Source organism: Notothenia rossii (assembly GCF_949606895.1).
Source record: "Notothenia rossii genome assembly, chromosome: 1".
Classification (NCBI taxonomy): Eukaryota; Metazoa; Chordata; class Actinopteri; order Perciformes; family Nototheniidae; genus Notothenia; species Notothenia rossii.
The window spans coordinates 87972830-87993320 of NC_136912.1; the positions used below are offsets into that span (position 1 = coordinate 87972830).

Here is a 20491-nt window from a genome sequence, read left to right on the forward strand (position 1 = left end):
GTATCGTCTTCTCCCAGCGAGGAAAACCGAGAGGAAATCCTTTCCCCCCCCCCCCCCCCCGACGCTCCCACCCCTGCCAGTGTTTAAAGACGCTGATGGAGAGGATTAGGATTATTATGAAGAATTATGATGGCTCATTTTTTGTCTGGGAGGGCTCCCTGTCCTCGCTTGCTCATCACACACAAACACACACAGACACATACACGTTAAAACACACACAAATAACTCCCACGTGCAGCACGATGAGAAGGGGTGCCCAACTCATCACCCCCCCTCGCTACACAGATTGAGCCAATCAGAAATAGTCCCTCAGGTCATGTGGTCTGATTTCTGTCACTTTAGATTAGTATGGAAAGGTTTGACTCTCAAACACTCACACAGAAGCACTTTAGTTGGAGCTGCAAAAGCTCCAGTACGCTGACAGTGCTAGGCAAAGTGGGTCCAGAAAAATACTTATAAAATCTATATTGCATACCAAGTTGTGTTATTTCCTCTGGACAGAAGCCAATGAGATATGTTTGAAGGCAGTATATGCAGCAGAATATTGCTGAAAATGACACGTTGATACGAAATCTGAAATTGTGTAACCCTAGTTGCTTTTTTTTGGATCGCATGATGGACAGACTATAATCTGATGGAAGGTGTAATCACGGGGGAGATCAGCCCACACATATTTTTACCCAGACATTCGGACGGTTTTAAAGTAAAAAATGTGTATTGATATCCTCTCAGTGGGCTATACATTCTAACATGACATTTCCAGTAGTTTCCGGTTAGGTATTCATGCTTATGAAATGTCTCTGTCCCCATAGTGGAGGTATACATAGAGAACAAAGTGTCTTGATCCTTCCCAACAGCTGCTAGATGTCCTTGACTGTAAGGATGCAAATGAACTTCCTGCCAAGCAGCTTTCTCTGGATTGCTTTTAGAGTAGATGATTAGAGCAGCATGACTGTTTGAGGCTGATTGGAGTTTCATTCTTTTTATCTCCACCATAGCTTGGATGACTGTCATCCTTACATACTGCGGGCTATGAGCTGAATGATTTGTAATGGAAATAATCAAAGGTAATTCATATTTATGCGTCAACTTTGGTGATGCTTTGACTGAATCACAGCTCAAGTTTGACATTTAATGTACATTCTGGTGAAGATTTCCAATATGTTGGGGGAATGTGCCCGTCTGAATGCAGTGTTTATTGAAAAAGAAAAACCTGCTTACTCCTGGCAACATATTCCTGCCTCCCAGCCAGAAGAGTTTCTTTCTCATCTTTTATGGATGTCGTCCATAGAGTAGACGAGCCCAGATGGATGACTGCTGCTCCCTTTGGTCCCGTTGGCAGCGAGACCAACAATCCCATAATGCTCCCTGGAGAGATGCAGAGAGCTGCATGCCAGGAACACGCTGCCGTCTAACTCCCACAGACACCTTGTTTAGTGGGCGGATGGTTGGACACACACACACACACACACACACACACACACACACACACACACACACACACACACACACACACACAGGCTGCTGGTAGCGCCACAGAGATACCGTTGACAAAGTGAAGAGACTAATTAAAACATTGAAAATGTATGCCCATCTGTCACCATATCCTTTTGGATAGGATATTCTGGACCACTTGCAGCACAAACACAAACTAAGGAATGAATTGTCCACCTTCTCCCTCCCAGACAAAAGAGTTGGGGTGTGAGTGGAGCCATCACTATCTTCTTTATCCTAAAATAGTCTTACAGCTAGAAGTATAGAGCCAAACCAAACCAAGAGCTTAACTTGAGCCAGGGTGCAGAGTTGAGTTATCTTGGATCGGGGTGAGCTGACCCAAAGTTATATATGTTAGGCTTTAAATGCAAAGATATCTCTGACTTTAACCATTTGTTTGAATAATATAAGTAAAATGTAAGTCCTGTCCTTACAATTCATTTATACAGAGAAAACTCCACGAAGGTATTTACAACCCGTACACCATACAACACTTGTATTACTCTTACAGGACATACAGACATCCAATACTGTCAAATGTATAGGGAAAACAGGGAAAAACATTCATATTAATTAAAGAGTACATTTATATTTGGAGGGCAATCAAGAGCGCCGGCCTTGGCCAAGGCTATGGCTTTGGCCATCATTTGGGTCCAACATGTATGTTACTAATAGTTATCTTTGGCTCATGCTACCCTCTTACACGATTCATACAAATCGGACGCTTCTTCTGTATTCCTGCTGACAAGTAGATAAACGAACCCCACTGAAATCATATCCTCCTTGGCGTCGATAGAGGATGTTGACCTGGAACTTCATTTTAACACACATTATTGGGAAGGGTATCAGTGATGGCGTTCTTCACTGACAGATCTGAGAGGCTGTGGTGCTTCTCTCTTCGCACGCTTCTTCTCCTTTCTTGCCCCTCCTCTTTCCATGCTTGGGTAAAAAAAAGTTTACCAAGTAATGGGAGTTACTTTCTCCAGCTTCTTCTTCTCTGCCTCTAAATAACCACCCTGCATCCAAACAGACAACTTGCATCTATGAGTGGGCACAAATGACCGTCCTCACTGATCCTAATGATCGCTTTTCAATCGCTGAATCTGTGCAGAGGCTATTCAGTTTCTGGAAAAACTAAAAGTTGTTTCAGGTCAGAGCAAAAGTATGTATAGTATGTTGAAAATATCAGAAAAATAGACATAGTATAGTTTGTCAAAACAATTATAAAGTATAGTATGTCAAATATATGACAGAATATATTATGTTAAAATATCAGAAAAAAACACATAGTGTGTCAAATTATTTGAGAAAAAAACTACGTCGTGGCTTAATAGAGGAAGCTTCTGTAGAAAATATTTTAAATGCATTACATAGAATTACTGAAACTACCTTTAAATCGTTTGCCCACTCATAGCAGCTCTGTCTTTCCACTTCGAGACCACAACAGCTGCACCAACAGATCACTACGCCTACGTTTACGTCCTCCTCTTACATAGTGATTAGTTCATTATTTAAACAAATGTGTGCATATTCAATATTCCGTTTAATATCCAAAAGGTTTGAGTCAAATCCATTTCAATATTCACATTATTAAATTGAAATGGAATTGTTCTGTAACCTCTCAAAATGAGGAGGACGATCTGGGCCCAGTGGTTTGTGGGAGTGTTTGGTCTGAGAGAGAAGCAAGAGGAGTCCATGTTTCCACATTTGAAGGCTTAAAGGGGAAAGCCTGACTCTCTGTGTGTGTCCCCAGGATCTGGAGTGGACGATGCTGTGGGAGAGGTGTCCATCCATGTGGAGATTTTCACCCATCCTAACACAGGAGAGCACAAGGTCACAGTGAAAGGTAAGGGACTACTTTTCATACTCACGATAACACAACTTAATAACTTTGTCCTAAAGGTCCTATGAATGAAATCAGAACAGCTGCTGAGTTGCATGTCAACAGATCCAACTCAATTAGACATGATCAGTAGATGAAGTGGATAACACTAATAAAGAGCATGTGATAGCATTGAAATCTTTTGAATAAGCAGGCACATTGATTTTGACCTGGGTGTATCTCTGTCAGCTGTATGAAATATGACTGATTAGTTTTACATTATACAGTTTGTAAACAGGTCGTAGTTTCAAGATATTCTTTATACTCTGCTGCAAGATATACGGTGCTTAGATAAAAGTACTAAACCACTGAGGAAAATATCACATTATATTTTTTTAAAACATTGAATCAAACTAGATTTGATATGGCTTGATCCACATGTCGGATTAATGACTGCACAAATCTAAATGATAATCAAATTCAATATCATATATTGCATAAATGCCTTTTAGCTTGCAAAGAAATATACAACTTTAATGAAGTAATATGTAAAGTATCCCTCATCTCATTATGAATATGGCACCCGAGGGAGGACCAGCATTTTCTTGTTTTTTTATTTTCTGTTGACTCGTGTTTTTTTTACCGCTCCGAAAAGTTCACACATTTTCTCCTCATGAATCTTTCTCTCGCTTTCTCTCACCCACACCTTCCCCCTCTCCTCCCCTCTCTCCGTGTCAGTGGTGGCTGCCAATGACCTGAGGTGGCAGACGCAGGGAATATTCCGGCCATTTGTGGAGATCTATATCATCGGCCCTCACCTCAGCGACAAGAAGAGGAAGTACGCCACCAAGTCGAAGAACAACAGCTGGGCCCCTAAATACAATGAATCCTTCATTTTGTGAGTAGAAATACTGATGAGTTGTGTTTTTGTTTGTTTTAAAGTGGACCTATCATGCTATATTTGAATAATATAGTGTAGGACCATACCTATATAAGGCATAGTTATACTTTTTATTTTTCAAAATACCAAACAGATCATGCATTTTAGCCATTCCTCGTTTCGCTCAATTTAACACTGTCTTTGCATGGGCTGATTCTGTGAGAACAGCACCACCTACAGGCCTGGCATATGTACTACAGCGTCTCCAGCGCTTTCCAACGGCAATGTCCGTGGCTGTCTCCTCCTGATTGGTGGAGTTGGCCCAATAGCCGTAGCGCCACTTCTGTGACGTCATAGAAGTGTTCAAATCTGGATCAGTCTGTATCAGATCCGTTGCAGCCCCTTTTTAAGAGATTTGGGTATGGAGGAAAATAGAGAGGGTTGTGTTTTCTGACTCTTGGTGAGTTCCCTGGAACACCGGGGACACGTATTCATGTATACAATATGTACAAAAGTGCATTTTGCATGATAGGTCACCTTAAGGTTAGGTTTCATAGTTTAGTATGTCGAAGAAATCTGATATTAAGTTGAATATATTAGAAAATGTGTCATAGTATGAAATGTCAAATCTACACGAAAAAGTATAAAGTATGTTGAAATTATGAGAAAAACAAAGACACAGTATATTATGCCTTAAAAAACATATAATATAGTATGTCGAAAAAAACAACACAGTATAATATAACGAAAAAATCAGGAAAGATGACACAGGATATTAAGTTAAAAATATCGGAACAAATTTCATAGAATGAAATGTCAAATATATACGAAAAGGTATATGGTATGTTGAAAATATGAGAAAAACACATAGTATAGAATGTGGAATTAGTTTTTTTCAAACTCAGTGTTTCCCATACATTGATTTAATTGGCCGCCACAATTAAATATCGTCCGCCACAAATGGATCTCATAAATTTTTTTTATTTTTTATTATTATTATTAATTTTATTTGTATTTATTTATTTTTTGATGCATGGACCACCCGAATAGGTTAAGAGGCCTTTGGCTTTTCTTGCCGGGGGGGGGGGGGTGCGGTGCGGTGCGGTGCCCCCACAAATAGAATCAAATTCTTCGGGAAACACTGAAACTACATTGTATAGTACATAAAACATATAAGGAAAAAAAGTATGTGGTAGATATCGTTAAATAGGGCATGTAGAACCTGTGTGATGAGCATAGTACAGTATGTTGAAATTATCAGAAAAACAAAGACACAGAAAAGTATATGGTATGTAGAAAATATGAGAAAAAACACATTGAATAAAGAAAAAAAAAACGACATTGTATAGTACATCAAAAATATAAGAAAAAAATGACATAGGGCCTGTAGAACATTTGTAATGACATCCTGTCCTCTGCAGCCCCCTGAGCAGCGAGGTGGGGCCTGAGTGCTACGAGCTGCAGGTGTGTGTGAAGGATTACTGCTTCGCGCGAGAGGACCGCACCGTGGGCATGGCCGTCCTGCAGCTGAAGGACATGGCCTCCAAAGGCAGCGTGGCCTGCTGGCTGCCGCTGGGGAAACGCATCAACATGGACGAGACGGGCCTCACCGTCCTGCGCATCCTCTCCCAACGCAACAACGACGACGTGGCCAAGGAGTTCGTCAAGCTCAAGTCGGACCAGCGCTCTGCAGAGGAAGGCCGCAGCTAAAAGAAAACAATTAGTTTTAAAAATGTTTGAAGCTCAAACAGACGTCGATACCTACTGCCCTGGAGCTCTCCTGAGCCTCTGCTAGCCACTGCCCTGCTGATCCAGTTTTGTAAAAGCACAGATAACAGTCACCACACATCCAGTGCTGTAAATACACCCATGTCAGTAGGTAGAGTACAGTGCTGAACAACTCATCTTTCATTTTCCTTAAAAACGCACCAGTGTCTTTAACGGTACAAATATTATCAGCCATCCTTTTGATGAAAAATGACATAGAGTTTAATCATACGGCTTATATCTACTTTCCTCTGTCTGTAGAGGTTAGTCACGCCATTAACACACATACACCTCAATCTACTAGTTAAGAAAATATATTGTAGCCTTTCATATGTTGGTTTCAAAGTGCCAACAGATAATCTCTGAAGTATAGGACCAGCCCTAAGCACAACTGACCAATTAAAAACAATGACTGAAAAAGGCCTAAAACATTCCAGATATCGGGCGCGGAACAGAGATAATTTAAATATTTATTTATAGTTATTTTCCAAATTGTATTTATATTCAAATAATTCAATATATCATAATATACAATATATGAAGGACGCACGTACATTTTTATGCAGGATTGTTCAATGGACGCGTGGGATTTGAAAGATTGTCCTCGTCTGTCTTTCTGTCCGTCTACCCGGTAACAGAGCACACTGCCTGACACCCTCAATGCCTTCTGTCTCGTTGACCCTCGTATCGTCTGTATGGAGAGATGAATCTGATGAAAACACGCCTTCAAGCACTTTTATTCATCAGTGTGTGTGTGTGTGTGTGTGTGTGTGTGTGTGTGTGTGTGTGTGTGTGTGTGTGAGAGAATCTGCGTTTTTGAGCATGTGTGGAGCTCATAATGTGTGTTTGTAAAATGTTCCACTGTTGACCTCATGTAGCCGCCCGTGTTGCCTGTTACCTGCAAATATAATCACAGAAAGCCATCACAAGCTAAGAACTTCACACGGTTCACATTCAGATTAGATTTTAGAGGATTTACAAAGTGTCTTTTACTCGAGGGTGGATCGTTCTTATATCTTATGATGGGGGATTTACATTTTGTTTTTGTGCTACTGTAAACATTCCCAACAGCCCTGTACTGGGTGTGTGAGCGGGTCATGAAAGAGGATGAGCAATCTTGACTGCCAATGGTAAAATGCTCTGAGGCAAAATATATATGTGTGTTGTAAAAAAAACACATCGCACCAAATGAAGAGCATGAACAAGTGATGGTCTATTACCCATGATCCCTCAGCTGCAGGTGCTATAACCCTGATACCTAGAAGCCAGACCTCTGATAAAGGGCTGCAGATCCAGAGCACACCAAGTCTGGATCTGACATTTAAAAGGGGGGCCTACAGCTTAGTAGAGATGTAGTGTGGAAATCTAGAAGCACAGGGTCTTTACTGCACCCATAATAACACATCTATACTCTGATCATTTCATTTATCGTCCAGAAATTGCTTTTAAAATGACAGGAATTACACATCGAGGCTTCAATTCATCCTAGAGATGTGTTAAAACTAAGTGTTTGAATTGACTGTCCAGCATGACTCTTAATTCTATTTTCATGAATGCCCGTTTTTTAAAAGATTGATTGGTTTATTTATATATATATACGAGATGTGTATGTTTGTCGTGAAGGAAAAAAAAGAAGCATCCAGGCTGTTTTAAAAAAGAAGAAAATCTACAGGGTGTTAGTTTTTTCTATTTCTGCCTCTTTTTTAAGTTCCCCCCCCCCCCCCCTAAAGCACTTGTCCGTAAAGGAATAATTTAACAGGACCCCTCTTTTGAACAAAGTGTAAGAACTGAACTCTATGCATCTAATCTATAAAAATCTATGTAGATGAGTAATTTTCGAAGCAGTCTTATAATGTTTACATTGTGGATTATTCTTATTATATCAGCAAGTGTTTGTCTGATATGTTGTACATGCTGTCTCTCTTGTAATGGGCCAAATATCGCAGCTGTAGTAGAGCTGATTAGAGTCTGAGATTCGTTTGTACAGCCTTTCAGCGCTGACGAAATGAATCTGGAACGGAGAGATCGATTATTGTCGTTGGGCGTTGTAAATAGCTCGAAACACGTCAGACTATGTGAAGTGAAGTTTGCTGCTCTTTTGTAGACTTGAATATTTGCTCTGGGTGCAGTTGACGATTTTGTGTGTGTGGGTGCCCAATTTGGATATGTAGCTATAAATGAAAGATATATGAAGACCATGTACACGCTGGCGATGGAAAACAAGCCAATTGAATCATTTGATTGGCTCGATTAAGAGCCAAATGAACAAACTGCTAGCTTCTAACTTTAAGTAAAATAACCCATCTTCCTATTTAAGTCATCTAAACATGTTGTCCCTTTCCGGTGAGTACAAGGTTTACAAAGGACCTCTGCACAGTCTTTCAATAACTTTAAAAAAACAGGTACACAACCGTCACATGCCACGAAAAAATGATCTTTATTTATTGCTGTTGACAATGATACTTCAGTCTCCTCCCTCAGAGGGTCAGTTTGCGTGTTGGGGTGTTGAATTGGCATGTATGCACACAGAAGTTAAGGACGAGTATAAATGTAGAAGCACAAAGAAAAGCACACAGCCAGAGCGCAGACAGACATGCATGATCTGTCCTGTCTAGCTGACCCGGCCACGCAGACAGGCGGCTGCTCAGTCAGTCCTGTACTTCCAGAAAAAGTGCATGATGGGACCAATGAAACTAAAAAGAAAAAAATGTTTCGTGCCAGCACGCATAACTGCTTGATGTTAAATTGCCAATCGTTGTCTCCTTTTATTTTGATATTTGATTATTGTTTTCTATTTTTCAAATGTTTGTGAATATATAAATATGTATTACTGATGATGTGTAGTGATACAAAGTACTCGCATGAGCATTTTTTTTATACACGAGATGTTTCTAATTTTTTGCGTTTTTTTTATTCTGGTTGTTCTTATTGGGGGTTGAGGTTACTGGGACTGCAGTCTCGTTGTGTTTCTGCTTCCAATAAAATATGAAAAAAGGCTTAATGTCATTGCTATTTCTTTCAAAATGCACCAAGATATATCTGCACATTTGCTCATCCTGACTACATAATTGTCTAATTTTATCCTTATCTTTACGACATTGTTTAACATCTCTTCAAACCGTTTTAGTTATCTAAGATTTACATGATTAACCTGTGACCTTCTGCAGTTCAGTCACTAATCCACTGATAATTAACATATTAATTAAACAAGGAATAGTACCACTATACAAAAATCAGGAATTAGGTTCACAACAACTCCTGGAAGTTCTTTACATTTCAAAGGACTACATTAAATAAGTTGGAAGTTCAAATTAGATACAAAATTACCACATTTTTAATTGACAAGGGCATGCTGTTCTAGGCTCTGCGTAGAAAGGAGATCTTGAGGGAGTCTGGGATGACTAACTGCTCAGCGTGGAGGGCGGCAGGAGGCGAGAAGGGAAATGTGACAGGAAACACTCGTCTCACATCCATGAGGAGCTGCGGAGGCTGGCCGTCAGAGGAGCCTTTCAGAAGACCCTGGAAGAGACAACTCACATGAGAAACACTGATTTAAATGGTTAAAAACATGCAGGATTGAGACATTACCTGGACAGTACGGATGAAATTCAGTGTGACTCTTTCATCGAGGTCACTGTGGGGCGTGTAGAGGGTCAGGATCTTCACAATCTGTAAAATAAAACAGACATTATTCAATAAATTATACTTTAACTGCATGTTTCTCTTATTGGGCCAAAAACAGACAGATGTAGACCCACCTGCTGGCTGGACAGGGCAGTGCAGGTCTGAACGAGGGCCTTTGCATCCGCCTCGCTCTTTTTCCCGGCTTGCAGTAGCTTAACCGCCTGGATGAGGGGCTCCAGTGTGGCAACAGCGCCCCCTGCCTGCAGCCCTTTGCTCCGCAGCCACTCCTCCAGCAGACTCACATTATAGCTTCGTGACAATAGCAAAAAAAACAGGTGATTAAACAGTTATCAAATATGTTTACTAAGATAACATCCTCTCAATGGGGTGTATACAACACAGGGGGACAACTCTAATTATAAGTATTCCATAAAAAAGTCATAGTATAGTTTGTCGTTGAAATCATAAAAATGTTATACTCTAATAAGTCAAAAAATGCAATTATGATAGTGTTATATATTATGCATGCTACACAAATGTCATGTACTTGTATGACATTAGATTACTTTTTTGACACACTTTACAATTACTACACCATAGTGTAACTTCTTATATGGCGTGTTTAAGACTTACTATATTAGAACTTTGTATTCAGACATTTTAAAGACATTTATAGCATATATTAATGAACATATACTATAATATGATATGTGTATATATACTGTATCAGCGTATTTCTCTACCGTATCTGCATGCCGCGGCTCCAGCAGCACATGTCTTTCCTCAGCAGCAGGCTGTTGAGAGCGGAGGCGGAGATGAAGTAGGTGAGCTGGTGGAAGGCCTGCTCCATCTGAGAGGGGGGCAGAGCCTGATGGGACAGAGCCTGATGGGACAGGGCGGTGTGCAGCGCCCCCAGCTCCCTCAGCACCGCCGCCATCGAGGGAGCATCGCCTCCCACAGGCCGGGGGTCAGAGCCGGCTCGCTTTCTGGATGTTACCAACTTCACCGTGGAGCCAGAGAGACCGGGGATGGTCTCACTCTCCAGCATAGCAGGGACTAAAGGGAAGAGGCAGCAGGAGGGGAGATCAGAGGAGAAAGTGGAGGCTAGAGACCCATAGCATCAGCGTTGTCTTTATCATAGTGGTACCGATGATGTTCTGCAGGCGCTTTTCAGTGATGGAGAGGAGCTGCTGATAGGCCTGGATGCAGAGGTCGCTCAGGGCGCGGATCAAGTCACTCAGATCAACGGTCAGAGGAGCTAGGTTGTCCGAGTTAAGGGTCTGAAAAAGTAATCAATGCATTCGTACACTCATCAAGGTAAATCAGAATCTGATCTACTGGCAAGTTTACACACACTAAGAATACGCTTTAGTGTGTCATCTTAGAAACATTAATATGGTAGGAGAATTGAATGGTAAAAACATGTTCATCCTACCTGTTGCGGGGAGTGCTGGCGCAGCAGGTCGTGCAGCAGGCAGGCGTTCTTCAGCCACAGAGCCGTCATGTCTACATCTTTGCTGTGTTTCTGCAGGGACAGACAGGAGGAAAAAAGGTTATTATCACATGGAGATTGACAGTAATGTGATGAAATGATAACACTCTGCTATTGGGTATATCTGTAAGAGCTCTATGGGCTTTGCTGTGATTTATTTTGTATTAGATTATATTTACATTATTATACACCTCAGTGGAAACTTGTCTCTGGCTTCTAAAAAGAGAGCATCATTTTATGAAACTGAAGGTGACATTCCTCTAATACAAGGGTGTAACTTTGGTCGGGGTTACCGCAATTAAACATTGTTCTCTATTTAATTCCATTTCCTGCCTTTCTACAAATATATATTAGGGACTATGGTGTTAACTAATCCAAGAAAAATGCGTAGTGTATATAATGAGTGTGCAAATTTATCTATCCATGAACCTGTTTTATTTGTGATTACCTCACATCCTATAGGGGGGTCCGGGGGCCTGCATCCCCGGTAAGATTTCTTTCTTTAAATTGAAGTTAAAGCATCAATCTGGTGCACAAATTAAGAGATTTATGGATACAACTCTCAACACTCATATGAAACAGAACTGTATATATTTCAATACTCCAAAAACCATTAGAATATGCTCACAACCAATAACACATCATTGATATACTCCTCTCAACTATCTTTATCTTACCTAGTCTGCATTCTTTCTTTTTATTTATGCATATTTTACTAATCACTTCCCTTTCAAACTGTGTTTTTAATTTTTTTACTGACATTGGAATGATTTATTATTTATTTTGAACAACTATATTAAATAGATGGAAATATTTGTTTAGACCAAACCGTTTGAGACCCACTGAGATAACTTACAATCACTCAGCGAGTCCTTTACCTCCCTGAGCTGACGTTATCTCAGCCTCTCAGTCCGACAATCTGTTGAAAAAGATTCTAATCTCTGTTAGCTCCGAGCTAGCACCAGATACAACAACCCCTGTAACTCTCTCTGTCTCTCTCTCTCTCTCTCTCTCTCTCTCTCTCTCACACAAACTGCGCTCCTGCCACACACACAAACAGACGCTCCTCCGTGACGATGACCACTTGCGTAAAAAAAAAAAAACATTTGAAAAGTGGGGGGGACACAAACGAGATTTTGAAAAGTGGGGGGGACATGTCCCCCCTGTCCTCAGTGGAAATTACGCCCATGCTCTAATATATGTTAAATCGAGCATTTATCTTTTTCCTTAGGGGCCAGATAGTTGGTCCAAAGAATCTGCAACAAGACTTGAAAGTGGTTCAAAGTCAGTTTGTCCATACTTCTCTGTAAGTGGCATGATGTGCTCCGCCCTTACACATTAAACCTCCACCACATGGTGCACCGAGCAGACTCAGAACGGGGGTTACCTTCAGAGCAGCCTTCATGGCGGTGACAGCGGCGCTGCAGAGGTAGCGGGCCTGCGTCTGATCCCCGCTGCAGTCCGCCTGACGGACACAGAGGAAGAGGACGCTGGCAGGCAGGCCGGGAGGAAGAGAGAGGGCGCTGTCCACACGGACGTCTGCTCCACAGACAGAGAGAGCAGCAGAGTGTACACGGTCAGATGTGTCAGCTACAGGTCAAGTAGTGGACGTTAAAATGTAATTCTGTGTCACATTATCCTCATACACATTTTTCTGTTGTTGATGTATATTTCAAATAAGCAAATGATAACGGCACATTTCCTCCAAGGGTTCACTATGATGCAGTCCTAAACTCTGCAAATAAAATAAGGATGGATGCTTGTTGGATACTGTTTGAAGCAGTACAAATACCAATGAAGAAAATATTGCACTCTTGAATAATTTAATTCTAAAAATATATTACTGGTGGTTGAGTTCAACCTCTCAAATGATTTAATACAATGTAGATGATTCTATTATACAAGTGTTAATTCAACTGCTTCCCACAGGCTTCATTGTGAACATAGGCAGAGTGTGGTTTGTAATTTATTTTCATGAATAAATAAGTTTAAAAAACATCCCCCGATTGGATTTTTCGCCAATATTATACGATTATAGGAAGTTATTTATAATTAAAGCCCTTTGTAAAAGCATGAAAGCTTACGTATTAAAACATATAGTTGTTTTTGTTTGTTGTGTACTCTCTCACCTGTGATGAGGTTTTTAATGAGCTTGTTTTCATCCTTCTTTCTGCACTCCAACAAACCAGTGACTGCCGGCTTTGATCGGGAAGGACAGGAGGAAGTCTCTGCTGTGAACGCTGACGGGAGAACTGGAAAACATCATAACACAAACAACTCAAACAACAGCACCAGCAAAAACTAAAAAGACAGGGGAGAACATTAAATAATGTAAGGTTGGACTCAAGTTCATGCATTACCCTTTGAGATAAAAAGGCCAGTATCATGGAGGTCCTTTATTGATATGGACTTTTGATCTAAGGATATAATTAGTGTTTACTAATCTGCTCTTAACTATATTTCAACATCATTCAATAAATTATCAAAATAAAGCTACTATGATGTCATAAAAAGGCATTAAGAGAAGTCATATGTAAAAAAACATTTTTAAACGTTATATTTCATTAATCCCTTTCAGTGATGAAGAAAACCCACCAAACATATTAAATTTGAACGTGCATGGCAAACCATAAACTCTCTTAAACCTTCTTAAGCCCCACGGACCCGTATCCGGGACGGAAATCGCGTAATTTGCAGGAAACAACGTCTAAGGAACCTTAATATTTAATAAACTATGAATATTTTGTATCCATATCACGGAAAAAACGAATTTAACTGATTTCTTTCATTTTTTTTTCAAAAAAAACACACAATGCTAACATTGACCATCTGAATTAGCCCCGAGCGAAAAATGGTAACCTATTACTGCACCGATAATCACTCCTAGCTCCCTTATTACTTATCCTAGGTGCACATCCAACACATCGTTTATGATTGCAAGGAGACACAGAATCTAACGGTGCCCACCTCAACACCCGAAAGATACTCGCAACATTATCAACAAAAACGTACATCAAAACAAGTGGCGCTAGGTAGCCCACAACGCTAACATGGCTTACCTTCGTCTTTGTCTGGTCTAAACTGGTCTTCAATGGCATTAAAACGATAAAAACGATGCTGTAGTTAATCCTTAGGTTAATATATAATGTGATTGTGTCCCCTTTGAAATGTTCTGATAATCTATAAGCAATAAAACTGCAATTCCGTTTTCAAATATCAGAGCAGGCCATTCCTACGCTCTGTAGAAAGATTGAATGCGCGAAGACGCCACCTTTTTTTTAACATGAGTGTGTGCGGGAGGATTTCCCTTCGATTCTATTGGCTCTAACGGTCAGAAAGAGATGTCACATGTCAAAATCGAAGAAGGGGGGCCAGAGATAAGGAAAATCCACCCAAATGGCCCCAGAAGAGGTTTTTTTTTGCTAAATCTGTCTAAAAAGGTCAATATAAAAATTGTTTTGCATCAATCTTTATACAGGGTACTTATTATATGTTGTACTTTGGATTCCTAAAGCTTTTAGTCTACTAACCCATCATCCAAGGTTAGTTTTCACTATAAGTACAAAATATTTTTTGGACGGACACTATAATTTACAGTTTTTTACCATGTTCAATCTGAATTTTCTGAATCTATATTGATTCTGACTTTTCTACATCCAACTCACAGGTTTATTATTACTTTGAGAAAAAAGATGATTAATTTAATCCTTTTAGAAGGGAAGATATGGTCATTTGTTCTGTGAATGTCATTTCCGAGCCTGAAACCTGAAAAACAGGCTTGGGGCTTAAGAGGTTTTAAGCTCCTGATGAAACCGTACCTTGTGTCAGGAGTCGTCTGAGCGACACAGTGTTTTTAAGCTCCTTCAGCTCTCTCCTCAGTCTCACACACTCCTGCTCTTTGGCCTCTAGTACTTCCTGCAGCTCCTTCACACACAAACACACACTTGCATTTAGGATTGTTTGGCCTATATAGCTAATGCTCTAAAAGCGCACTGACCTAGTAGAAACAGTAGAAAAAGCTTAAACTTTTCATCAGGATTACAAGCAGCCAAAATCCAGCTCTTACTGTATAGACTGTATGTGATTTAGTCAAAGAGAGAGGAAAGTGGCAGGAAGGGACTTTTGGGAAGATGGTAGCATAATGACCCTTTTTCCTAAACGTAGACATCGTTTTTTTCAGCAGAAGTGTTTTTCTTCTTCTACCTGTGGCCCTGCAGCAGAGGAAGAGCCACAGCTAGCTGCACTGATCCGGCCCCTCAGAGCCTCCAGCTCCTCCTCCCTCTGACGGCTCTGACTGCGCAGCTGGCTCTCCAGGAGTCTGACAGACAAGGAGAGATACAACAGGATACCAGAGTTTATACCAGAGTGAAATGCAGTAAATGGACTGCATCTATATAGAGCAGGGGTTCCCAACCTGTTTTCCCAAGAGCCCCCCCAAATGACTCCTGTTGGAAGTTGCACCCCCCCCCCCCCCGGATGAAAGCGTAATTAAGGAGCACTATTGGAGTGACTTTGATGGTTATTGGACTCAGGATTAATTCATTTGGATTCCCGCTGTATGAAGAAATTAAAGGACGGTGCAAGTGGAAACAATTCTCAAAGGGATCAAACTGTTTAAAACACATGCTCAAAGTAAGCCGGATTTTGCCGATGTGTTTATGTGGATTCAAAAGTCGTAAATAATCTACAAAATGGAGGAGACCGATCTGATCGGAGCAACTGTGACAAATAATCCAACTGAAACCGGCATGGACAATGACTATGTTTTAAAAATGCGCTTATGCAGACAAGCCTGGTTTGAACACTTTACGGGCAGAAGAAACATTTCTATTAAAGAAACGATTATACATTTCTGTCTTGTTATGCCTTTAATGGCTATTAACTTGAATTTTTATTAAAATTAATTAATCAATTATTATTTTAAAAATAAATAAAAAAAAGTCTAAATATGATATTTGGCCTCAAATCATCTGAGGCCTGGCGCCCCCTAGGTTGGGAACCACTGATATAGAGCTTTACTAGACCACTCAAAGCACTTTTACAACACATGTCAGCCTTGACCTAATCATGCACATTCATACAGCAGCAGAGGCTTTGAAATGTACAAAGGATTACCAAAGTATCTTCTTCCAAAATGTTCATAACATTCACACACCGCTGACATTCATTTGCGGCTTAGTGATTTGCTTATGGACACTTTGACACATTGATTGCAGGAGCCAGGGATCAAACCACCGGCCCTCTGACTCGTGGACAATCACTCTAACTCCTGAGTCACATCATATACAAATGACAGCATAGCATTTGAGGAGAAGCGAGTTGATACACAGGTAACAGACTGACTTGTTGGCCACTCGTACAGCATCGTAAGCGTGCGCCAGGTCCTCTACTTTCATCTTCACAGCCGGGTCTTTGGCCACGTCCATGCTCACCATCAGCTGATCCTGTCAATGCAAACACAGTGTGGAACATTACTGTCTGATCTGACGAAATAATGTTCAAGTTCAAAAGCAGGCAGGCCTAGAATAGAGTTTTTCTTTTTTTTTTGTGGATAGAAAATATGTTTCGGTTTAATAATGCTCATAAAATGTTTTTTCTACCAAACTTTAGGCTTTGTGATGTTTCTCTTCCAACTCCTACACTCTCTCACCATTGGTGTTTGGAAGCTCCACACCGACTCTCTCCGCTCCAGGGTGGGAGAAGTCACGCTGACCCTGCGGCCGTCCTCTGGGGAGGGTAAGCATGATGAGAAGGATGATGAGAAGGATGAGAAGGGTGACAGCGGGGCGGTGGAGGGAGAGGGGAGCTCTAAACTCAGACTCTGAGTGGAGTCCGTCCTTCTGTGGACTTTGGTGCCCTGTTGAGAAGAGAGAAAATACCCAAAGCAACCAAGAGGGAGTTTTAGACCAAAATAGTATTTCTGTACGAGTATTTAACCGTGTCTGTAGGTGTAGCTATGAACCTCGGTGAGCAGACTCATCTCCCTCAGGTTGTCGTATCTCTGCTCCAGTCTGGTGAAGTCTCTCAGGAGACCCTGGTACTTCCTCCTCTCCTCATCCAGCTCCGCCCTCAGAGATGCACTCGCCTGAGACACAGCCTGCTGCACACACTCTGCACAGAGACAAACACAGAGGGAGGAAAGACGCCCAGGGTTCACCTTTGAAGTATGCAGTATGTGTCACGCAGCAAAGAGAGAATAACTACCTTCTTGTGCTTGTTCTTGTTCAAACAAGCGAGCAGAGAGATCCTCTTTCTCTTGGCAGAAACTGTCCTTTTCTTTCTGCAGGGCTTGCAACTCCTTAAGGAATATGGGAGATTGAGAATAACTCATGAACATTTCTATAAATTAAGATTGTAAAACATGGTCAAGGAAAAGACAATGTTTATTCTTTACATGCAATGAGAACAGAAGCACCAGCACAGGGTAACATACTATGTGAAGAAAGTCTTTGCAAAGTAGGCCTACTTGTGTGAGTTGCAGGATGTCCTGTGCAGCTTTCTCCTCAGCTCTCCTCCTTTCCTCCACCTCCTTCTCGCTGATGACGGGGCAGGGTGGAGGTTTCTCTTGTTTCTGGCTCTCCATTTTCTGTACCGTTACTTTCAGAGCCTCCAGCTCAGCGCTGCCGGCCTCTCGCTCGGCGTGCAGCGTCTCTCTCAAAGCTGCAGCCTCCCTGGCCTGGACACAAACAAACTCAACTGTGAATATGAAATACAATGACTACTTGAGAGAGAACAAAATCAGAAACAAGTGTACAAATAAATGTCTATCAACAAGGAGCCTTAGAGCCTTATAGACAGTTGGAGAGAGACAGGACAGCACAACTTTGAGTCAACCATTTTGGACAATAAAACCCCACATGGCCAGCGTTTCAAACCTCCCCTTCCCCTCGGTAAAACATACAGAAATTCCTCTTAACCCTTATCCTTATACTAGAGATATTTGAGTTTGAGTTTCCAAGGATCACAACACAGGACCAAACTCCCTTCACACACCTCCTGGTCTGCTCTGAGCTGCAGCTGCATCAGTTTGACCTCCATGCCCTTGTTGAGCTCTCTGAACTTCTCCACGGATCGGGCCTCTGTCTTCAGTTTCATCAGCTCTCTCCTGGCGGCCCTGCGGCGCGCGCAGCACTGCATGAACACCACCGCCGCACGAACCCGCCTGTACGCCCGCCTCGCCATCCACCCACGCACCCTCGCCTGGAGCAGCACAGCAGCACGCTCCACCAACACCTGAGGAGGAAAGAGTTTAGACTTTTAACTGAGGTCATACACATATACTCAGGGGTGGAATGAAATGAAGTACACTAGTAAAGCAATGTAATTAGGTACTATTCTATTTTGTCATTCTACTTCCCTACATTTAAGCTGCAAAATTCATATTTTTTACTCAGCTACGTTTATTTAACAATAATAATTAGAAGCTACTTATAAAGTTGTTTTCCTATTAGTGGCTATACAAATAAAACACCAGATTTTGTTTTAATATTATACGTTTAGTACAGTACTGTACTAAAGATTATGGTTCAACATTGACTAACTAGAAAATGTAAATGCTATTACATGTATTTGTTAATGATAAAAGCAGAATAATATGCTATCCTATAATTAGATAATACTTTGAAAACAGCTATTGTGCTTACTGAGTATGTTTACTTCGAATGCTTTAGGTACATTTAGCTGATAGTACTTCTAAACTTTGACTCAAGCAACATTTAGAATTTTTGATTTTGAAATGTAATGGAGGATTTTAGGACGAAAGTATTTCTACTATTAATTATATTTGAACTGTGTAACTACATTTAACTTCTATCGTAAACAGAACATAATCAAACGTTTAAAGACGTGCTGACGAACCATTTGAAATACGGGGTGGAGGTTGCTTTTTAAAGATCTACTCAAGCCGTAAGTGTAAGTGTAGTAATGATTAAGGCTGTAATGTGCTGACCTGTCTGTATCTGCGGCGGGCCATGGTTCCTCTGCTAAAGGCCTGGATGGTGATGGTGGCCTGTCGGATCATGAGGAACAGCTGCCTGACGGCCACCATGCGGTGCGTCTTCTGGATCACTAGAGCAGCCTTAGTGTAGCGCAGAGTCAGGGCCAGTCTGCAGCCAGGAGGATGAATGGGACAATTAAGTATTTATCTGGCAATTTCTTCTTTGAGGATGAAACAAAATGAACAAAAAATTAAGAAGATAACAAAACTAGCACTATTTTTATGGTTATTTATAGAATATTGTGCTGAAATAGTTTGAAACATAAAACTATTATCATCGCAAAAATCTTTAACCGACCCTTTAGAGTAAATCACTGAAATGTAATAGAAAGTATATTGTGAGGTTAAACAACATTTGTCCCTAAAGATCTGTCACCTAAAAAATAGAAAGTGAGGTTTACTTTGATAAAGAAACATTTTAATGTCCTCTCCTCACCGCCTGGCTAGAGCTCCTCTGCAGTGTCTCTGGATGGTGACGGTCGCCCATCTGATCCGGGTGAATCTGACCCGGGCCAGCCATCCTATGACCCGGCTCTGGATGATCACCGCGGCGACACGCAGCCTCTCGGCTCTCAGCCTCTCCAGGAGAGCCACCTGACCGGCCCGGAAAAACACTTTGGTCTTCCCGAAGCAGTACTGGTCCGGGTCCGGGATGAGCTGAGGCAGGGTGAGTCTGCAGGAGGCCTGAGCCTGATCCTGGGTCAGGGGACCGTGAAGCAGGAGGCGGTACCTGCAGAAGAACTCCTCGTATGTCCACCTGGAGATAAAGAGTTGGGATGGAAATCTCAAAGGTCACCTATTATACTGTTTTTCATCAATATATTATAGGTCTCAGATAAATACAAAACATGTCTCTGAAGTGTTTGGCTCCAAACACCAAACAGATGATTGCAGCATTACCCATAAACCCCTCTGTTTCAGCCCTGTTTCCAAAGTGCTGATTCTCTGTCTGTTACTTTAGATGAAAATAAGGAGCCCCTCCCCACACCCCTCTGAGAGATATTTGGTCAAACAGAACACAATGGTGCTCTAGGAGGAGATTCAGGTGATAAGGTGTGTGTGTGTGTGTGTGTGTGTGGGGGGGGGGTTACCTTGGTTGGTGATTGGCTAATGGTTACATAAGCCAAAAAAATCGTTATGACATCATAAAGTGGCCAAAATCTGATCAGCTCATTTTCAGACAGGTTGTTATAGAAATGGATCAGGACAAAGAGAGAGAAAAAAAAATTTCCTGAGACTTTCAGAATGCCTTCACACAGAGGGGACACATGCTGATGTAGAAAAAGAAATGAAAAAGTGGATTTTGCATAATAGGTTACCTTTAAAGAAAACAGCTTTATAGTTATAGGAGGATAGTAGGCCTCTTTTTCTTTTGGTCCAATCTTTATTAACTTGACATTATTTTTACTGTAGTTA

General features: G+C 41.2%; 2 protein-coding genes across 7 annotated transcripts in view; one reads left to right on the top strand and one right to left on the bottom strand.

The window, feature by feature from the left end:
- The window catches only part of unc13a (unc-13 homolog A (C. elegans)), a gene marked incomplete at its 3' end in the record, with an annotated part of 47909 nt that extends 42003 nt beyond the window's left edge, over positions 1–5906 (top strand). For all 6 annotated transcript variants that reach the window (XM_079664828.1, XM_079664827.1, XM_079664831.1 and 3 more), the window contains 3 exons: positions 3248–3340; positions 4055–4214; positions 5618–5906. In XM_079664828.1, coding sequence (XP_079520954.1) covers positions 3248–3340; positions 4055–4214; positions 5618–5906 — 542 coding nt within the window. The remainder of the gene's footprint in view (positions 1–3247; positions 3341–4054; positions 4215–5617) is intronic.
- A 2767-nt stretch (positions 5907–8673) lies between these two features.
- The window catches only part of LOC307019756 (unconventional myosin-Vb), a gene marked incomplete at its 5' end in the record, with an annotated part of 13671 nt that continues 1853 nt past the window's right edge, over positions 8674–20491 (bottom strand). Inside the window, 18 exons of the mRNA XM_079650848.1 lie at positions 8674–9482; positions 9552–9632; positions 9722–9896; positions 10331–10643; positions 10735–10867; positions 11023–11112; positions 12467–12618; positions 13209–13331; positions 14898–15003; positions 15283–15397; positions 16423–16523; positions 16730–16936; positions 17042–17190; positions 17284–17377; positions 17546–17755; positions 18073–18312; positions 19028–19184; positions 19512–19832. Of these exons, the coding sequence (XP_079506974.1) occupies positions 9321–9482; positions 9552–9632; positions 9722–9896; positions 10331–10643; positions 10735–10867; positions 11023–11112; positions 12467–12618; positions 13209–13331; positions 14898–15003; positions 15283–15397; positions 16423–16523; positions 16730–16936; positions 17042–17190; positions 17284–17377; positions 17546–17755; positions 18073–18312; positions 19028–19184; positions 19512–19832 (2929 nt within the window). The 3' untranslated portion in view covers positions 8674–9320. The remainder of the gene's footprint in view (positions 9483–9551; positions 9633–9721; positions 9897–10330; positions 10644–10734; positions 10868–11022; positions 11113–12466; positions 12619–13208; positions 13332–14897; positions 15004–15282; positions 15398–16422; positions 16524–16729; positions 16937–17041; positions 17191–17283; positions 17378–17545; positions 17756–18072; positions 18313–19027; positions 19185–19511; positions 19833–20491) is intronic.